The 14,968-nt window shown below is 37.2% G+C and overlaps 1 protein-coding gene across 5 annotated transcripts; it reads right to left on the bottom strand.

Annotated features, from left to right (window-relative positions):
* Positions 1-2,784: 2,784 nt before the first annotated feature.
* Positions 2,785-14,423, bottom strand: USP44 (ubiquitin specific peptidase 44). 5 transcript variants are annotated; one of them, XM_081957922.1, is made up of 6 exons: positions 14,176-14,423; positions 9,590-11,080; positions 5,896-6,094; positions 5,363-5,429; positions 3,953-4,158; positions 2,785-3,382 (listed from the first exon to the last, which is right to left on the bottom strand). In XM_081957922.1, exons 2-6 carry the CDS (start codon positions 11,003-11,005, stop codon positions 3,183-3,185), a joined length of 2,088 nt encoding a protein of 695 aa, XP_081814048.1. In that variant the 5' UTR covers positions 11,006-11,080; positions 14,176-14,423; the 3' UTR covers positions 2,785-3,182. The 5 variants fall into 5 exon arrangements, with proteins under 5 accessions (XP_081814048.1, XP_081814044.1, XP_081814047.1 ...); XM_081957918.1 differs by having other exon boundaries at positions 5,363-5,471; positions 14,176-14,420; XM_081957921.1 differs by having other exon boundaries at positions 5,363-5,471; positions 14,236-14,420.
* Between the last annotated feature and the right edge of the window lie 545 nt (positions 14,424-14,968).

The raw sequence follows: 14,968 nt of genomic DNA, 5'->3' as shown, positions 1-14,968 counted from the left end.
TTAATTTCTTACTGAATCCTTTTTTCCCATCTTCTATTTCTGTTCTGTTCCTCTTTCACATTATTTTATTTACAGATGATCTTGTGCATCTTTTAAAGTGGTAAAAACAGAGCTTATACCCTCTAAATTTATAATGTTAGCTGCCTGCAAATAACTTGCTCTTTAGTGTGCTTGCTCTACCATGTGTCTTTCACTTAAACCAGTGTTTCTCAAACTTGGCGAATTTAAGTCCTGTGGACTTCAACTCCCAGAATTCCCCAGCCAGCTATGCTGGCTGGGGGATTCTGGGAGTTGAAGTCCACAGGACTTAAAGTCGCCAAGTTTGAGAAACACTGACTTAAACCATTGTCTTCTCAAGATAAGACTGAACTATTATAACTTTTGCTACCTCGTGTGATGCAGAAAATACATGGAAAAGAAAAGCGTGTCTGCTGAGTAGGCTTGCCTTGCAAATAATAGTCATTACCATGAAACATGTAGAGGAAGGCAACTTTTGTTGTAAATGAAAATCATAATTAACCATAAGATATCCGAAACAAATATTTTAATCTCTTAATGAGATTCAATGTAATTATTATTGTAACTTGGACAAAGACCCTCTCTGTATTACAGTTCCTGGGCTTGGCTTTCTGTGGATCTATTCTGTGGCAAGAAATCAATTATTCAAGAGTGCAAACTTGATTCTTAAAAGTTTCCTATGAAGAATTAAAATAGATTTCTATGTAAATTCAGCTATATCTAAAGTCATTTTTGAAAACCTGTTTTCAGAAGAAATGGTGAGAAGGCACAAGTGCTTATTTTCCACATGAATATTCCTATATGCGAATGCATGGTATTAACACAGCCTTTCTTGCCATTGAGAAACTTTTGTACAGGATAGTTCACAGCAGATGAGAATGGTTTCTCCAAACCATGGTGAATTTTTTTTGAATACCACAATTTGAGAGAACTGTAGTTCAGATAACTGTTCTTATTTAGATCAGTAGGGCTGAACAGTATTGCAATCTAGTCATAACCTAAATGCCCCTCCAATTTGATCAGAATGACCCTCTTAATTGCCAAACCTAGCCTATGCTGCAATTTTGTATTGGATAAGTGAACATAAAGGAGCAACTGAAACTGAAGCACTCAAAAGAAAAATTGAACACAAAGGCCTTTAAATTTAGATAGGAGGGAGCACGCTAGAGAAAAAATTCATTAATATGTATAGAGCAATAATTTGAATTTTCTTTTCCAGTAGAAACTATAAACAGCATTTAGGAAAGTTATGCTATAGTGATAACCTGACGACACATCTTTGCTGTAAAACATTTCCAGATGTTAATAGCAAAATCAAAACCAGAGTTTTTATCATCGTCCATGGATTTTAGTATGGCAAGTCAGATCAGAGTAGTTATTCAACTTATAACTGACCCTGGATCAGTGACGTGCGGTGAGGTTTATGGCTGGTGAGGCATTGACCCAGTGGTGGGTTTCAAATTTTTTTAGACTTGTGGACTTCAACTCCCAGAATTCCACAGCCAGGAATGCTCAGTTCCGATTTAAAGTGACAGCATTTGTTTTTCTCCTTTGCGAAAGAATTTTCCTTCTTTTTCTTTTTCTTCTCCCTCTCTCTTTCTTCTCCCTCTCTCAAACACACACACACAGAGAAGTTGGATTGGACTACACACACTTTCTCCCACCCCCAGAAGGATCCAGCCCAGCTTCACTGATTACAGGTTTGAAAAGGCAAAGTGGCTCTGCCTGCAATCAAACTACACTTTGAAGTTTGAAGTTTGAATTCCTCCCCCTCCCTCCGAACCACATGTACCTTTTCCATCTGTTTCAGAGAGGATTTCAACTCTGCTCTTGCCTCGGGTCCTCTGAAGAAGCCCCGCCCAAACGAGCGCCCTCTACTTTGAGGCAGAGAACTGCATGCCTCACCTACGTCAGGAATTTTTAGGCTTTTAATCCTTGCTTAACTCTGCTCGAGTGATCATAAAACGCCTAAAGTCAGACGAGATGAGACATGCAGTTCTCCTGCCTCATAGTAGAAGGCACTTTTTAAGAGGATTTTTTAAACAGTTAAGCAGAGTCATCCATGGTGAGGCAGCAACTAGGTCAGCGTGACCTCAGCTCTCGCCTTTTTCCTTTTACATTTTTTTTTTCTTTTCATGACGACAATGGTAAGGCTGTGCCTCCCCTGACTGCACGTCACTGCCCTGGATGGAATAAGTCATGCAGGTCATCATGTGATAAACCCGATTTTATATTGTTTTGGTTGCTGATTAAGCAAATGACCATGTTTGTTAAACAAACCCATTGACCACAATGGGTATTTTTACAGAACCAGAAAAAAATGCCTGTTTCTGGCAACAAACAAATTGCAGTCATATGACTGACACACTGCAAACAAGCCATGAATGCACACCAGTTGTTGGGTTTCCCAAATGCAATCATGCTGACTGGTGGGGGGAGGGGTCCGTCATAATTTCAGTCACTAAGTGACCAGTTATAAGTCAAGGACTATCTGTACAGCAGATTAGATATAGAACCTGTGGCAAAAAGCCTACAAGCTGTTTTTGCAATTGGAATTGCCATTTACACAGCCTCTTCATCACAGGTTTCTATTTAATTCAGGAGTGTACTTGGAGTGAAATAATAAATAGGCTATGGAAATGATAATATTTTAATGTTGTTGCTGATCTTTCTAGTGATTTAGTGCTTTAATAATATGTGAAAAGTATTGTACTACTTGAACTCTTCGGTTACAGAACAGAGAGAATATTTTAACACCACCAGAAGAAAACTTAAATGCATTTATTACCATCACATATTTTAATCATGGAAGCAAGACAGATTCCTGCAGACAATATCCACAGTACTGCTAGAAGTAGTATAAAACACAGCTTTTAATTTAAAAATAGTCCAGAGTTTGCCCACCCATGTTCCTCATCTAAGTTTTCTACTTCAAAATATTAAAATGCTGAAAAACAGCTTGAGGTAAAATTTAAAAATTCAAATGGAAAATTTTATCTTAACAATTGAGATATAAATGCTAATAACTTGGGAAGTTACTGTCATGAATGAGTTTAAAAGGTACAAAAGATCTAAATGCATAATAGGGTTTGGCTCCAGAAGGCAGATTTAGTACATTTTTGTGCAATTCAGACTTATCATGTACATAGCAATTTGGCTCTGAATTAGCTGTCACTTTTCTCATTGGAGCCATTAACTTCAGTATTTGCCTGTTTTCCAGATGGTGAGTCGAGACCTGACATTCTCCTATGTCCATTCATTAAAGTAACTCGTTGGGTATAAAACAAAATATATGCCTGGGCCTTGCATACTTCTTCCATAGTGCACATGGTGAGCTTGGAATCATTGCAGTGTACCCAGAACCCTAGAACAACAAAAATAAGAGTAATAAAAATTGTGATATAGATGTTTTCTTCTAAAAGCACAGGATTGATATTTTTGTAATTTAAGAATCTACAGTTTAATAAGTATATAACCAACATTGTGCTGAACCAGACCAAATATTTAACTAATGCAGCACTGCGCCACCATAGTAACAACCACTTCCATATGAAGGCCACAGCCAAATTAAACCTTTCATTCACTCTGTGGAGTGATTTGTAATTAGAGGCAAACAAAGGAAATATTCCTAGTGTAATGCTGACGTGTACACACACCTTTCAAAGTTGTCCAATACAGAAACAGCTGTATCTGAAATAATTATATGAGTTTCTAATATTCAGGAGAAAATGGGATTTCATGCAAGGTAGTTCAGCTGAGAGACTTTCTTTCAATGTCATGGGCTATAATTTTCAGATTTCCAGATTATGAATCTCAAGAATGTAAACATTGCTTATAACATAAAATCTCCAAAAAGTATTGCCGTTAAAACATAATCTTATTAAATGCATTTCTCATGTAAATTCAATAATCTGTGCCCTTCCATATGAATTACCTCCATCTGAATTATAGCAATAGGCAGTGTAGTGTCCTGAACCAAATCCTTTCCCATGATGCATCACAACAGCAGACAAATCATAGATAAAGTAATCTCCCATAAGGGATTTTAGAGATTTTCTGCAACAATAGGGTTCCATGTTTAGAATCTCATCAAAGTTGACATGCACACCAATCTTCTCACGATGATTGCGTCCTGACCATCTACAGGAGGAAAAATGAAACAGGTTTTTTTCTTGTGTTCTAACTTTTAAGAAATTTCTAATATTTAAAATACCTTGTAATTTAACCACAATAATCTGCTCTTATAAATCTTCCTTTTGTATTTAGAATCCAGAGTTCTTTTTATCTCCCGTCTATTAATACTATTTAATGCCTGCTATTGGAATTCGTCTCTCATAGTATATTTGGTGATTAGTTCAAATTCCTCTAAATCTGTCATACTTCAATCAATAATTCTGTACTGCCATTAGTTCCACAGGGTTCCAGATAAAGATTCTGTAAAGGCCTTACAGTTTTCAAGCATTTTATGGGAGAATCTCACCAGTTGTATAGTTTTCAATCTATTTAATTGTGAGAAAATTTACTGGACTTTATTTTTAGTCAAACTTTTGTATATTGTGTTTCTGATTCACTCCTCTTACAGGTAGTTCTTGTTTAATTACTGCCTCGATGAATGATCCATTATAACAGCGATGAAAACATAACTTCACAACTAGTTCTTGCATTTGTAACACAAAGCTGAAGTAAGTTCGTAAGCACAATTGTAGTTTCACTTAACTTCTTTGCTAGCCCCAATTCTAGTTACTAAACAAGATCTATATAGAGACTCCATTCCCAGGGAGCTCCTACTAAGGGTCCCAATGAGTTGCATAATATTCCTCTCATCTTCTTTCATGTTTTAAGTTTTATTAGCTTATAATATAAAATACAAAAGCTAATAGTAGGGAAAAAAAGGGAGGAAAAGGGGAAAAGAGAAGTGTAGAAAAGAAGAGGGGGAAAAGCATAGACTTCCAACTCTATCTGGCGCAGTAAAATAAGGCATTAACATCAAACCTCAACTTTTTACTTTTCCATAATAGTATAAACTAGCTATTGCTATAATAACAAAGCTATCTAATCAGTAAAACCCAGTATTCCTCTCATCTTCAAAGTTTATGGAAAGTGTTCATTTAAGTTTACTTGACAATTTTGCTTTCCTCATAAATCTACTTGCTTTGGAATGGGTAAAATGTTTAAAACACTTTATATCAGCTGTAATAATTATTACAAAACATCTCTTAATTACTTTCTTAAAAACATAATGATGGGAATGCCATATAGAGAATGTAGCTTGCTAACTATTAAAGAAATAATTCATTGAACAAAAGTAAAAAATAAACCTCACAGAGACAGTTTACTATATTACCTGAATCGCTTAAGGTGTAGCCGCAGAATCTGAGGTAGGTGGCACACCAGAAGCTGCTTCTGTGCCTCTGTGAGTAGAACAGGTTTAGAAGAAAATTTTCTTCGTTTTGCTGTAAGAAAAATAGCCTCCCTCTAATTTATAGCAAATCACATTATAAAATTAGATTAATACCCTTTAATATGTGCATGATATACAGACTAAAAATACAAATGAGGCATTATAGAAGTATTCCAAGATACAGTAACAGAATTTTTGTGCATACCAAGTTAAATTAGAAAGAAGTAATCACTTTAGAACTATCATAAAAATACATTTTGATTGGCAGAACAATCAAGATACAGTTTAGATTGCAGTATCTATTCACTGGTAAGCATGCAAGGTATAGAGTAGCCATTTGTGCTAATGATGTAAGCACAAAGTTTGTTTCACATTTTGTTATTAAAATATCTCATGTAGGTAGCAATTTTTAAAAATAACCCTATTAACATCATATATGAAAATCAGATCCATGAGTACATACAGTCGTTACTCACTGTTGCACTGGTTACAGGCATATATCTTCCCTTCTAAAGCTTCAGTTTCTGTAAATTTGGCCAACATCTCTGTCAACAAGCATGGATACTGACAGGTTGTCTCCCTCCCATTGCAGTGGTATCTTTCAGGAAATTCCAATGACAAGTCCCAGAAAGGCTCTACAGTATTTGATTTGTTGTCACATGCAAGGCATGTTACCTGTCAATACAAACCATCAGTTAATTTGAATTTCCAGCTCCTTTTAAAGAATTTAAAACAGCTAACTATATATGAATAAACAAAGCAAAGAGAAATTACTTGTTTTCTCTTTCATCTTGTAGGAGCCCCATCCTTAATTTCAGGATCCACAGCCATTTAAAGATTAAATCAAAATTGGAAAGTATGACTAACTTTTCCCTCAAAATAGTTAACCTTTGAAAGGGAAGGGTTAGTAATATTATAGCAAAGTAGAGTTTTAAAGAAGTAGTCATATAATGTCACACAACTGTATATCTTAAAACTAAAAAAACTTTTAGGAAAAAGCCCAATCAGATCTGGGCAAAATATATTTGGATCGTCACATTTCACTAAGTTCCCAATTCATATAAACCACAAAAATTTACAAAAAAGATATTATGGATGGATATACTGCATACTATAATTATAGGAAACTTGTACAAAACAAAACACTATTTTTTTAGTCCCAAAGGCTTATTGATTTAAAACCTTAATCTCTAAATAAATGCTATAGTGATCATAAATACACAGGAAAGACCGCTTAAGAATAAATTAACTGAAATTAAGATGACAAAGAATACAGTACAGTCTGAACTATTTGGGTATTTGTACTGTGTAAATATTTGGATCTAAAGAGAACAAATTTCTTTAGATCCAGTGTGGGCGTTTTATTCTACTTAATGGCAGCTCCTTAACATTATTCTCTTCCTAAGCCCCATGTACACCTATGGTTTAGGAAATACTAGCATTCAAGAGATCTTATGGAAAGTGTAATCACATGCTGACTGCCTTTCATCACCTCCCCATCTTAAATGCATAGTTTCCTGAGATGTGTAAGCCCAAAAAAGACATGACTTTTTACTAATGATTAATGCAGCCAAGATGCCAAAGCAGGATCCAAAGCACAGGGTCCATTTCAGATCTCAATACTCTTACATTTCTTCTCTGAAGTACAGTACATAACTAAAATCTTATAGAAAATGTAAATAATGTTGCTATAGTTTAAATATATTTACTATCATATGCATTATGAATTATTTCTTTTCATCCGGCCAAATAAAAATTTCAAGGCATGCAAAGTGAGATTGAGCAATCTAATTTTCAGCTCATATTGAAAAATCCTAGCTTTAACTACTGACTTTAGTAATGATTTTGCTTAGCAATTTAGCCTAGGCAGACCACCAACTAAACAGCAAATTGGCTTAATACATAAACTATTTGTCTTCACAACGTGAAGAGTTATAGTCATGGTTTGCGAGTCTCTGCATCCAGATTCCATGGTGGTTCTTGTATAACAAAACAACAGAGATGGATGGCTCTGCATCTGCTGTTACTTGGAAATAACTGGGGGAATCTCTACACAAATGTCATCAAATACCCTTGTTTCCAAATCTGTGTAAACACCACCAGCCTTCAGTGGACTATACTAAATATCTTGTAAATACTCAGAATTTGCATATCATGACAGAGATTGCTTGCAGATCAACAGTGAGCGATTCTTACAATAATTGTAGATCTCTGTTCTTGGACTCAAAGGAGTGTATAAACGAAGACCCGTGCACAGCTAAGTAAGAATCTGTCACCTGACTATAAAATGAAGTCTTCTCTCATAAGGAGCAGGGATAGTGCAAACTCTTTAAAAGCAAACTTTCCAAACACAAAATAATTATCCAATGATAGCTACCCTAATAGGGCATTACTCTCTCTCTCTCAGTCCAACTCACCTCACAGGGATATGTGGAGAAAATAGGAGGATGGAGTACTATGTATATTTGCTGCCTTGACTCATTTATAAAAATAATTGCAATGGGATAACAATCTAATAAATAAATCTAATCAGATATAACTATCTAATAAATAAGGATAAATTACATGCATTAACCACAAACAAAGCATTAATGACATTTAGGAGTAAAGTATACTTGGACAACAGAGGATATTCTAACAAGCTATCTGAAATGGAATCCAACCTATAATTCCAGAGTAGTTCCATCAAAGAAAGTCAAGAGTAATTGAGTTGTGAATCAAAGTGCTGGGAGCTTGACAAGATGGATTTTAGAAACAGATTCAAAGCAGCACATTGTTTAAATATACAGTTACATTACATAAGAAGTAAGAAAAAAAATAACGTATTTGTACCATTTTTTAAAATTTCAGGCACACTATTAGAACCTTTTTCAATTAACATGTTTTTATTAAAATGTGTACATTTGTAAATTGCAATTCACTTCATCAGATGTAAGTGAGCGACAGTTCACAAAAGCTTAAGCTAAGCTAAGCTAAAATTGTTTAGTTGGAAAAGGTGGTACCATAATAGACAAACACAGATCTAACAAGATTAAATGCCCCTTCTGTGGCTAAATGGAAGTAATTTTTCATTTAACCAAGCTTTAAATTACGGAAATACTGTTGCTTATTTTTACTTGTTCTACTGAATTTATCTTTATTTCACTTTTGAAATTACCTCAAGATCTTTACTAAAGAACAAGGGTTTTTTATATACATCTATTTGCTAAAATACAGGTAGTCCTCGACTTACAACAATTCATTTAGTATCTATTCAAAGTTACAACGGCACTGAACAAATGACTTATGACCATTGTAGCATCCCCACGGTCATGTGATCAAAATTCAGATGCTTGGCAACTGACTCATATTTATGATAGTTGCAATGTCCTAGGGTCATGTGATCACCTTTTGCGACCTTCTGACAAACAAAGTCAATAGGTAAGCCAGATTCTTTTAACAATCGTGTTACAACCAATTTCGTTGTATTTAAGTACAATGACAATAAAGATTATACTTATAGTAAATATAACAACTGCAGTGATTCATTTAATAACACTGGCAAGAAAGGCTGTAAAATGGGGTAAAATTCACTTAACAGTCTCACTTAGTAACATAAATTTTGGACTCCATTGTGGTCATAAGTTGAGGAATACTTGTAGTTCTAAAGTTTCATCTACAGAGAATCCCTGTGTAATATAAATAAAATCAAAATTAATTTCTGTTATTAAATATAACTTTAGAAGCAGAAAATCCTTCAAACAGTAAAGGACACAAAAAGATTAAAATATTTTTTAAATCTTTGTCCTTGTACCGGGAGAAATACTGGGCTGATGCCATTTATACTTCCTTGTGACTCAGTGTAAGAGTAATGACACAAGTAATGTCTTCTTTTTAAACACATTCTGCTTGTATATTAATGGGAATCTGCGTAACTATGTCTTTACACAAACTTTTTTATACAATCATAATATGCTGACAGAACTGTAAGAAAGAAGACAATTCTTAATTTAAGAAATAAGTGATGCAGCAGCCTTCTTGAAACAGTACAAAATATTGCTTACTCAAAATACAATACTAAATTGGATTCTTATGTGGCATAAGACAGTCAGGAAGCTCAGTCTGCAATCTTATACTACACTGAATTTTCTATCAAATACTCACTGAATAATCTTATTCTAAAGTATTTACCTGACTTAAAAGCTGTCCATGAAAAATAGTGTTGACCACATTCAAAACGTTTTTAATGAGTTTCCTTTGAGAAGCAGGAATGAGGGCCGGGCTTTTTGCTCTAACCGTCTCCAATTCTTGTTGGACTTTATCCAAAAGTTCACAAAGAAATTCCTGAGCATCTTGTTGGGCATAACCATGGAAGGCTGGGATTAGTCTCCACACGGAATGGAGCATGGCAAAAGGAGACACCAATGCCCACTTGCCAGACCACATAACTTGAAACAAAGTATGTAATTCATGACAAAGAGAAATGTACTTTGAACTTGGTTCCTTGGGCTGAATAAGTTCCATATTTCTATTACTTGATCCACCACCACTTAAACCTGATGATGTACTAAATTGCCTTATAGAAAATGTCTGGTCCTTAACAAAGGTTTTCTGTTCTTGAACATCAAAGCTAGCAGATAGAGGCTGCTTTGTAGAGGATCTTGTTTTGCCACTGGCGGCAACTGCTAATAACTCTTGTGTTTGGTTCAAATCAAGCTTTAAAAAACATTCCCGAAATATGAACAAATGACTCAATACCTGAAGAATTGAGTTCATATAGCAAGTATTTCCCAAGTTACGTAGCCCTGTCACACCAGGAGTCATAGTAGGTCTTCGTTTGGCTGGAGAGTCATTAATTTTTTTTAACTTTACATCATCTGAGGTAGCTGCTACTTTCAGCTCTATATCAGAGCCCAAATTTTGTGGCATTTTTAGTGCACAGACTGAAGATTCTTCGTTCTGTTTTTGTAAGCGAAAGCTTTTCCTTGGTGGTATTTTTTCCATTTCCTCCTTCAATTGGCGCTTTCGCTCTTCTCTTTTCTTCCTAGCGTTGACTCGTCTTTCTTCTGCCTGTTCACACAGTTTATCTTCTTCTAAAATCCTTTTCCCAGTTGGCGTTAGTTCAAACCAAGTTCTAAATACTTTGCCCATTAATGCATGCCTCCTGTGCCATAGGGCTGTGAACATACGGTCTTGACTTCGAAGCAAAGCCTGAGCATTATTATGTGAAAGATCATCACTTATGCCCATAGATCGCAAAATCCTACCACTCCTAGTAGTACAGTCATAATTCTGGCTCTTGATTGCACTTAGTATACTTCGTAAAAGTTTGATGTCACCAGTTGCATTATCATTAAGAACATAATCATCACAAAGATAGCAAAAAATGTACAGCTCATTTACTTCCAATGCTACTGGATGATTGCTTTCCTGAAAGTGCTTTAGTGCATGTTCTTCAATATATCTTCCACAAGCAACATGAGAGCAACTGAGACAGGCCCATACAGATTCTGTAGTATTGCATACCATACAATGCCATTTGTGAGGATTCACAATTGAATGGTCCTGAGCAAGCCGTAGTCGGCCTACATGCTTACATTTATCCATTGTCAATCTCACAATGTTGAGAATATACTACAGAAATTCATCAGCCCAACAATTTCTTAGGTTTTGCATTTTCACCTGAAAATGAGGGGAAAAAAGTGTTTTTAGTATCACACCACAAAAATGAAACCATTAAGACTCTCAGATCAATAGACCAAGAAAGTAAGATAGATGTATATATGTTCATAACTGTCTTTAGGAAGCTATGTAAAAACTTCCAAATTTGAAGCACAGTTTCATGGTCAAAACATTTGTCCATTCCGAAAATGATCTGAAGTGAAAACAGCACCCTTTGTTCTACACGCTGAGACTTAAATCACAAAGACTAAAATCAACTCCATTTAGAACTGTCTTTAAACAAAAGACAACAATGTATAGTTATTATAATGGCTGATATACTGTGATCTGATTTTTATATATTAGGGATCTTAGTGTAATGTATCACAGACAAAGATAGACACACACACACACAGAGGGTGGGAGAGAGAGAAGTGGGGGTGGGAGAGATACAATAATTAGAAATCTGTACTGCTTATGCTAGAGGCAAAGCTTATATTCTGAAATGGCAGCTATTACAAGGGAGGTTTTAAAAAAATTGTATAGGTTAACCAATTTTTTCTTAATCAAAGGAAAAACTTTTCTTAATCATAGTCAGTTTTATGATTTATTCAAAAGCAAACCATCAACCACTAAACACGCCTAAGTTGTAATATGGGATCTAAGTTTGATATGAGGGGCCATCCTGACCATGGATATATCCAACCCTCTATTTCTCCCAAATTATTAAAATTTCCTAAACCGTATACCTTATTTTTATCTTAGCACATTGTCTTTCTCAATCATGTGGGATGGGATTTCTGAGGAGGAGGTTAAAAGTGAACAAAACTGTTTTGCCTATATTTCACAGTGGCAGGGACATTGTCAACCAACACACTTTCTCTGATAGAGAAATCTAAGAGAACGAGAGCTTCAATTAAACGTTGCTATTTAGGTGCTCCACCTTAGTTTTCAGCCAGTTTATTCCATACCACCTGTCCAATTTCCCATTATAGCCTTTCCAATCGCTTCATAATCGTTCAGCTATTCAGTGTAACTATTTTTTCTTCATTTTTTTCAAAAACATTTGCAAATATCAAGATTCCCCTAAGCCTGCTGATACTGGTGCTTCAGCAGTGCACAGTAAAACTTTTGCTTCATTCAAACAGGATTTATTCCCAAGAGTCAAAACTATTTAATATAAGAAGTCCTTGACTTATGATCACATATTCAGCCACTATTCAAAGAGACGAGGCAATGAACTAAAGGACTTACTACCTTTTTGCCTGGTGGTCATGTGATCAGAATTCAGCACTTGGCAGCCCACCCACACTAACAACTGCAGGGTACTTTCTTTTACCTGTTCTGTGGCCTGTTATCCTAACTGACCTTTTCTGTCTCCTTGCTCTCGCTGCTAACAAGCCATGCCTGGTTCGGCCCAGCAAGACAGCTGCTGGCTCTACAAGGCTTTCTTTCCAAGGTCATGCATGGTGGTTTCCTAGTGAGACATGAGGAAGATGGCTCATATGATTTCCTTGTGAAGGGCCAGGATGGGAATGTCACATCAGCAGTGGAAGCAAGAAAATTTAGCTGGGGTAGCAGGAGACTTGGAGTACAGGTAGCAAAGTCGGGTAAAGCTGGGACTGGGCTGGACCATTTCCCAGGATGCTGAGTCTTGGAGATGCACCGTTGGAGGATCCCATGACTCTGAAGCTTAGGGTCACGAGAGCTTCCTATGGTGCAGCAGCTTTGTCATGAAGGTATGGGCCCCATTTACCTAAATCCTGCTATTTTGCTGGAGAATACAGAATGCATTCCAATTCCAGAAATAATGAGATACTTAAAAATATATTGTTTATTTCATCCTGAGATAATTTAACTGCAACTCACATTAAGCAGTTAGCAGATTTGTTAGTTTACTTTGCTTCACAGCAGCTGCTAGATGAGATATATACAGAATAAATTATCAAATCCAGCTTGTCTGTTTATCTTAAAATAAATCTTATTTATCTTTTGTAAGGTTTGTTCATTTTAATAAATATCTGAAGAAAATTATATATAAAAACACAGGATTTAGATACATACTCAAGATCATTTGTCCTATTTACAAATAATATAATCCTAATTGAGAACAGGAGAATGAATGCTGCCTTTATTTTCCATTGCATATTGACTATTAATCTTGTATCTATCTCATCTGTGTTAGCCATCAAATAAATGCCATAGATTCCTCTTTTAATCAGTATGTCAACTTCCAAAAGAAAGATTCAGGAGGATGACTGTGTTTCCAGGGAAAAGGCAGTCAATTTACTATCCAACTGCAATTCTTTCTAGACTAATTTTTAGACATTACCTAAAATACAAACATATTTTAACTGCAGGGACTGCTTTCTTCAGAATGTTATTTCTATTACTCTGCCGGCAGAAATCTTAAATTGGTTCATAACTCTTCCTTCTTTCACTTTCTCTCCTAGGATGTACCATAAAAAGAAAGCACGAGTTACATACACCGTGATTGGATTCATTCATCCTGTTATGCTCTGGATTGTTGAATAAACTCCATATTTGCTGGCTTTCCAGAACACAGCGCGATGTATAAACGCACATGAGAAAGTTTTAAACACTTCCTTATTAGCGAAGCATTTCAGTAGCCGAAAACGGTTTTAACCTATAATGCTCAAAATGGTTTTTTTTTAAAAAACCCTGTATTACTGCGAGGAGAGAGAGAGGAAAGAAAGAGAAGAGACTGAGAAAGAAAATGAGAATTAGGAGAGTGGATTAGTAGAAGACAGGTAGAAAAATTTGCCCGCTCCAAGTTCCCGACTCCTCTCCCAAGTCAGTACTGGCGCCACCAGATTTCGCCTTGTTCCTCCACACCTCGGAGGCAAAACTGTAATACAGGCGAAGGCGGCTTCCCGGGCCAGCGGGAGAGGAGTTCCTCGGCCAGCTTCTTCGAGGAGGTCAACATCGGGGACCGGGACGGGGCTGCCCGAGAGATGGTGAGGGCCAAAGGTCCGTGGGAAGCAACGGGCATCCCCTACCTCCTTCCCGCCCCCTGCTGCCACCCCACCCCCACTCCCGGGGATCCCCGCTACCGCCAGGAAAACGGAGACACGCCGAAGTTCGCCAGCTCTCACCCGACCGGCCCGAGCCATGTCGGTGGCCCAAGCCACTCAGCTCCTCGATCCCTCGCTCACCCGCCGACCTCGCCAAAAAGCCTCGCCAGGAGCCGCCATCTTGAGCGCCTCGGGCTTCTGGGGTTCTCAAGCCCCGCCCCCTCGGTGCGTCACGCCGCGGCTCCCTCGGGCAGCTCCTCTGCGGCGGGGATTCCTCGTACGAGTGGACGCTGGTCGAGTCTGAGGCGGAGGCGTGCGGGACTGTTGTCGGTGAACGTGTCACAATAGGAACCTTCCGCGTCTCTCGAGTCGTGTTTCCTGTGTGTGATAGCTGAACTATGGTTTACTCATATCAGTTACCAGGATTCGCAAAGTGTAGCGCGCTGGATCAGAGCGAACCCTGACTAGGTGGTTCAGTGGCTAAGACATTGAGCTTGTCGATTAGAAAGGTCGGCGGTTCGAATCCCTAGTACAGGTCTCCTGCGTGAGCAGTGGGTTGGACTAGAGGACCTCCAAAGTCCCTTCCAACTGTGTTACTATTAAAACTACAATCCAGAGCTGGAAAACGAGCTGAGTCGCAAACTAACCGGCCACTTTTTAGCCCTTTCAGCTGATAAGCACAGCTACAGTCTTTATTTGGGGGGAGCGTTATGAATGATATAGCAGTTTATTCAATAAACTAGCGCCTGGTTTAGCTAATTTAAATAAAGTGGAACCTAGTTAACGTTTGGATGGAGAGCATCAGACAATATCAGGCCTGTGGAAAATAGGAAGAGGCTGGGACAGTGGGACAAATCTACACAGACTGTATGAG

The sequence above is a fragment of the Natrix helvetica genome (genome assembly GCF_964273705.1).
Source record: "Natrix helvetica genome assembly, chromosome: 6".
Classification (NCBI taxonomy): Eukaryota; Metazoa; Chordata; class Lepidosauria; order Squamata; family Natricidae; genus Natrix; species Natrix helvetica.
The sequence above is the reverse complement of the archived record's forward strand: the minus strand, read 5'-3'. Positions and strand labels throughout refer to the sequence as shown.

Coding starts and splice junctions, on each gene's coding strand:
- USP44 (XM_081957918.1), bottom strand. CDS start 11,005: ATGGATAAATGTAAGCATGTAGGCCGACTACGGCTTGCTCAGGACCAT. Junction 5,472..5,895: donor TGCCTGTAACCAGTGCAACA/GTGAGTAACGAC, acceptor TTTTTCTTACAG/CAAAACGAAGAAAATTTTCT. Junction 4,159..5,362: donor CTACACCTTAAGCGATTCAG/GTAATATAGTAA, acceptor TTCCTCCTGTAG/ATGGTCAGGACGCAATCATC.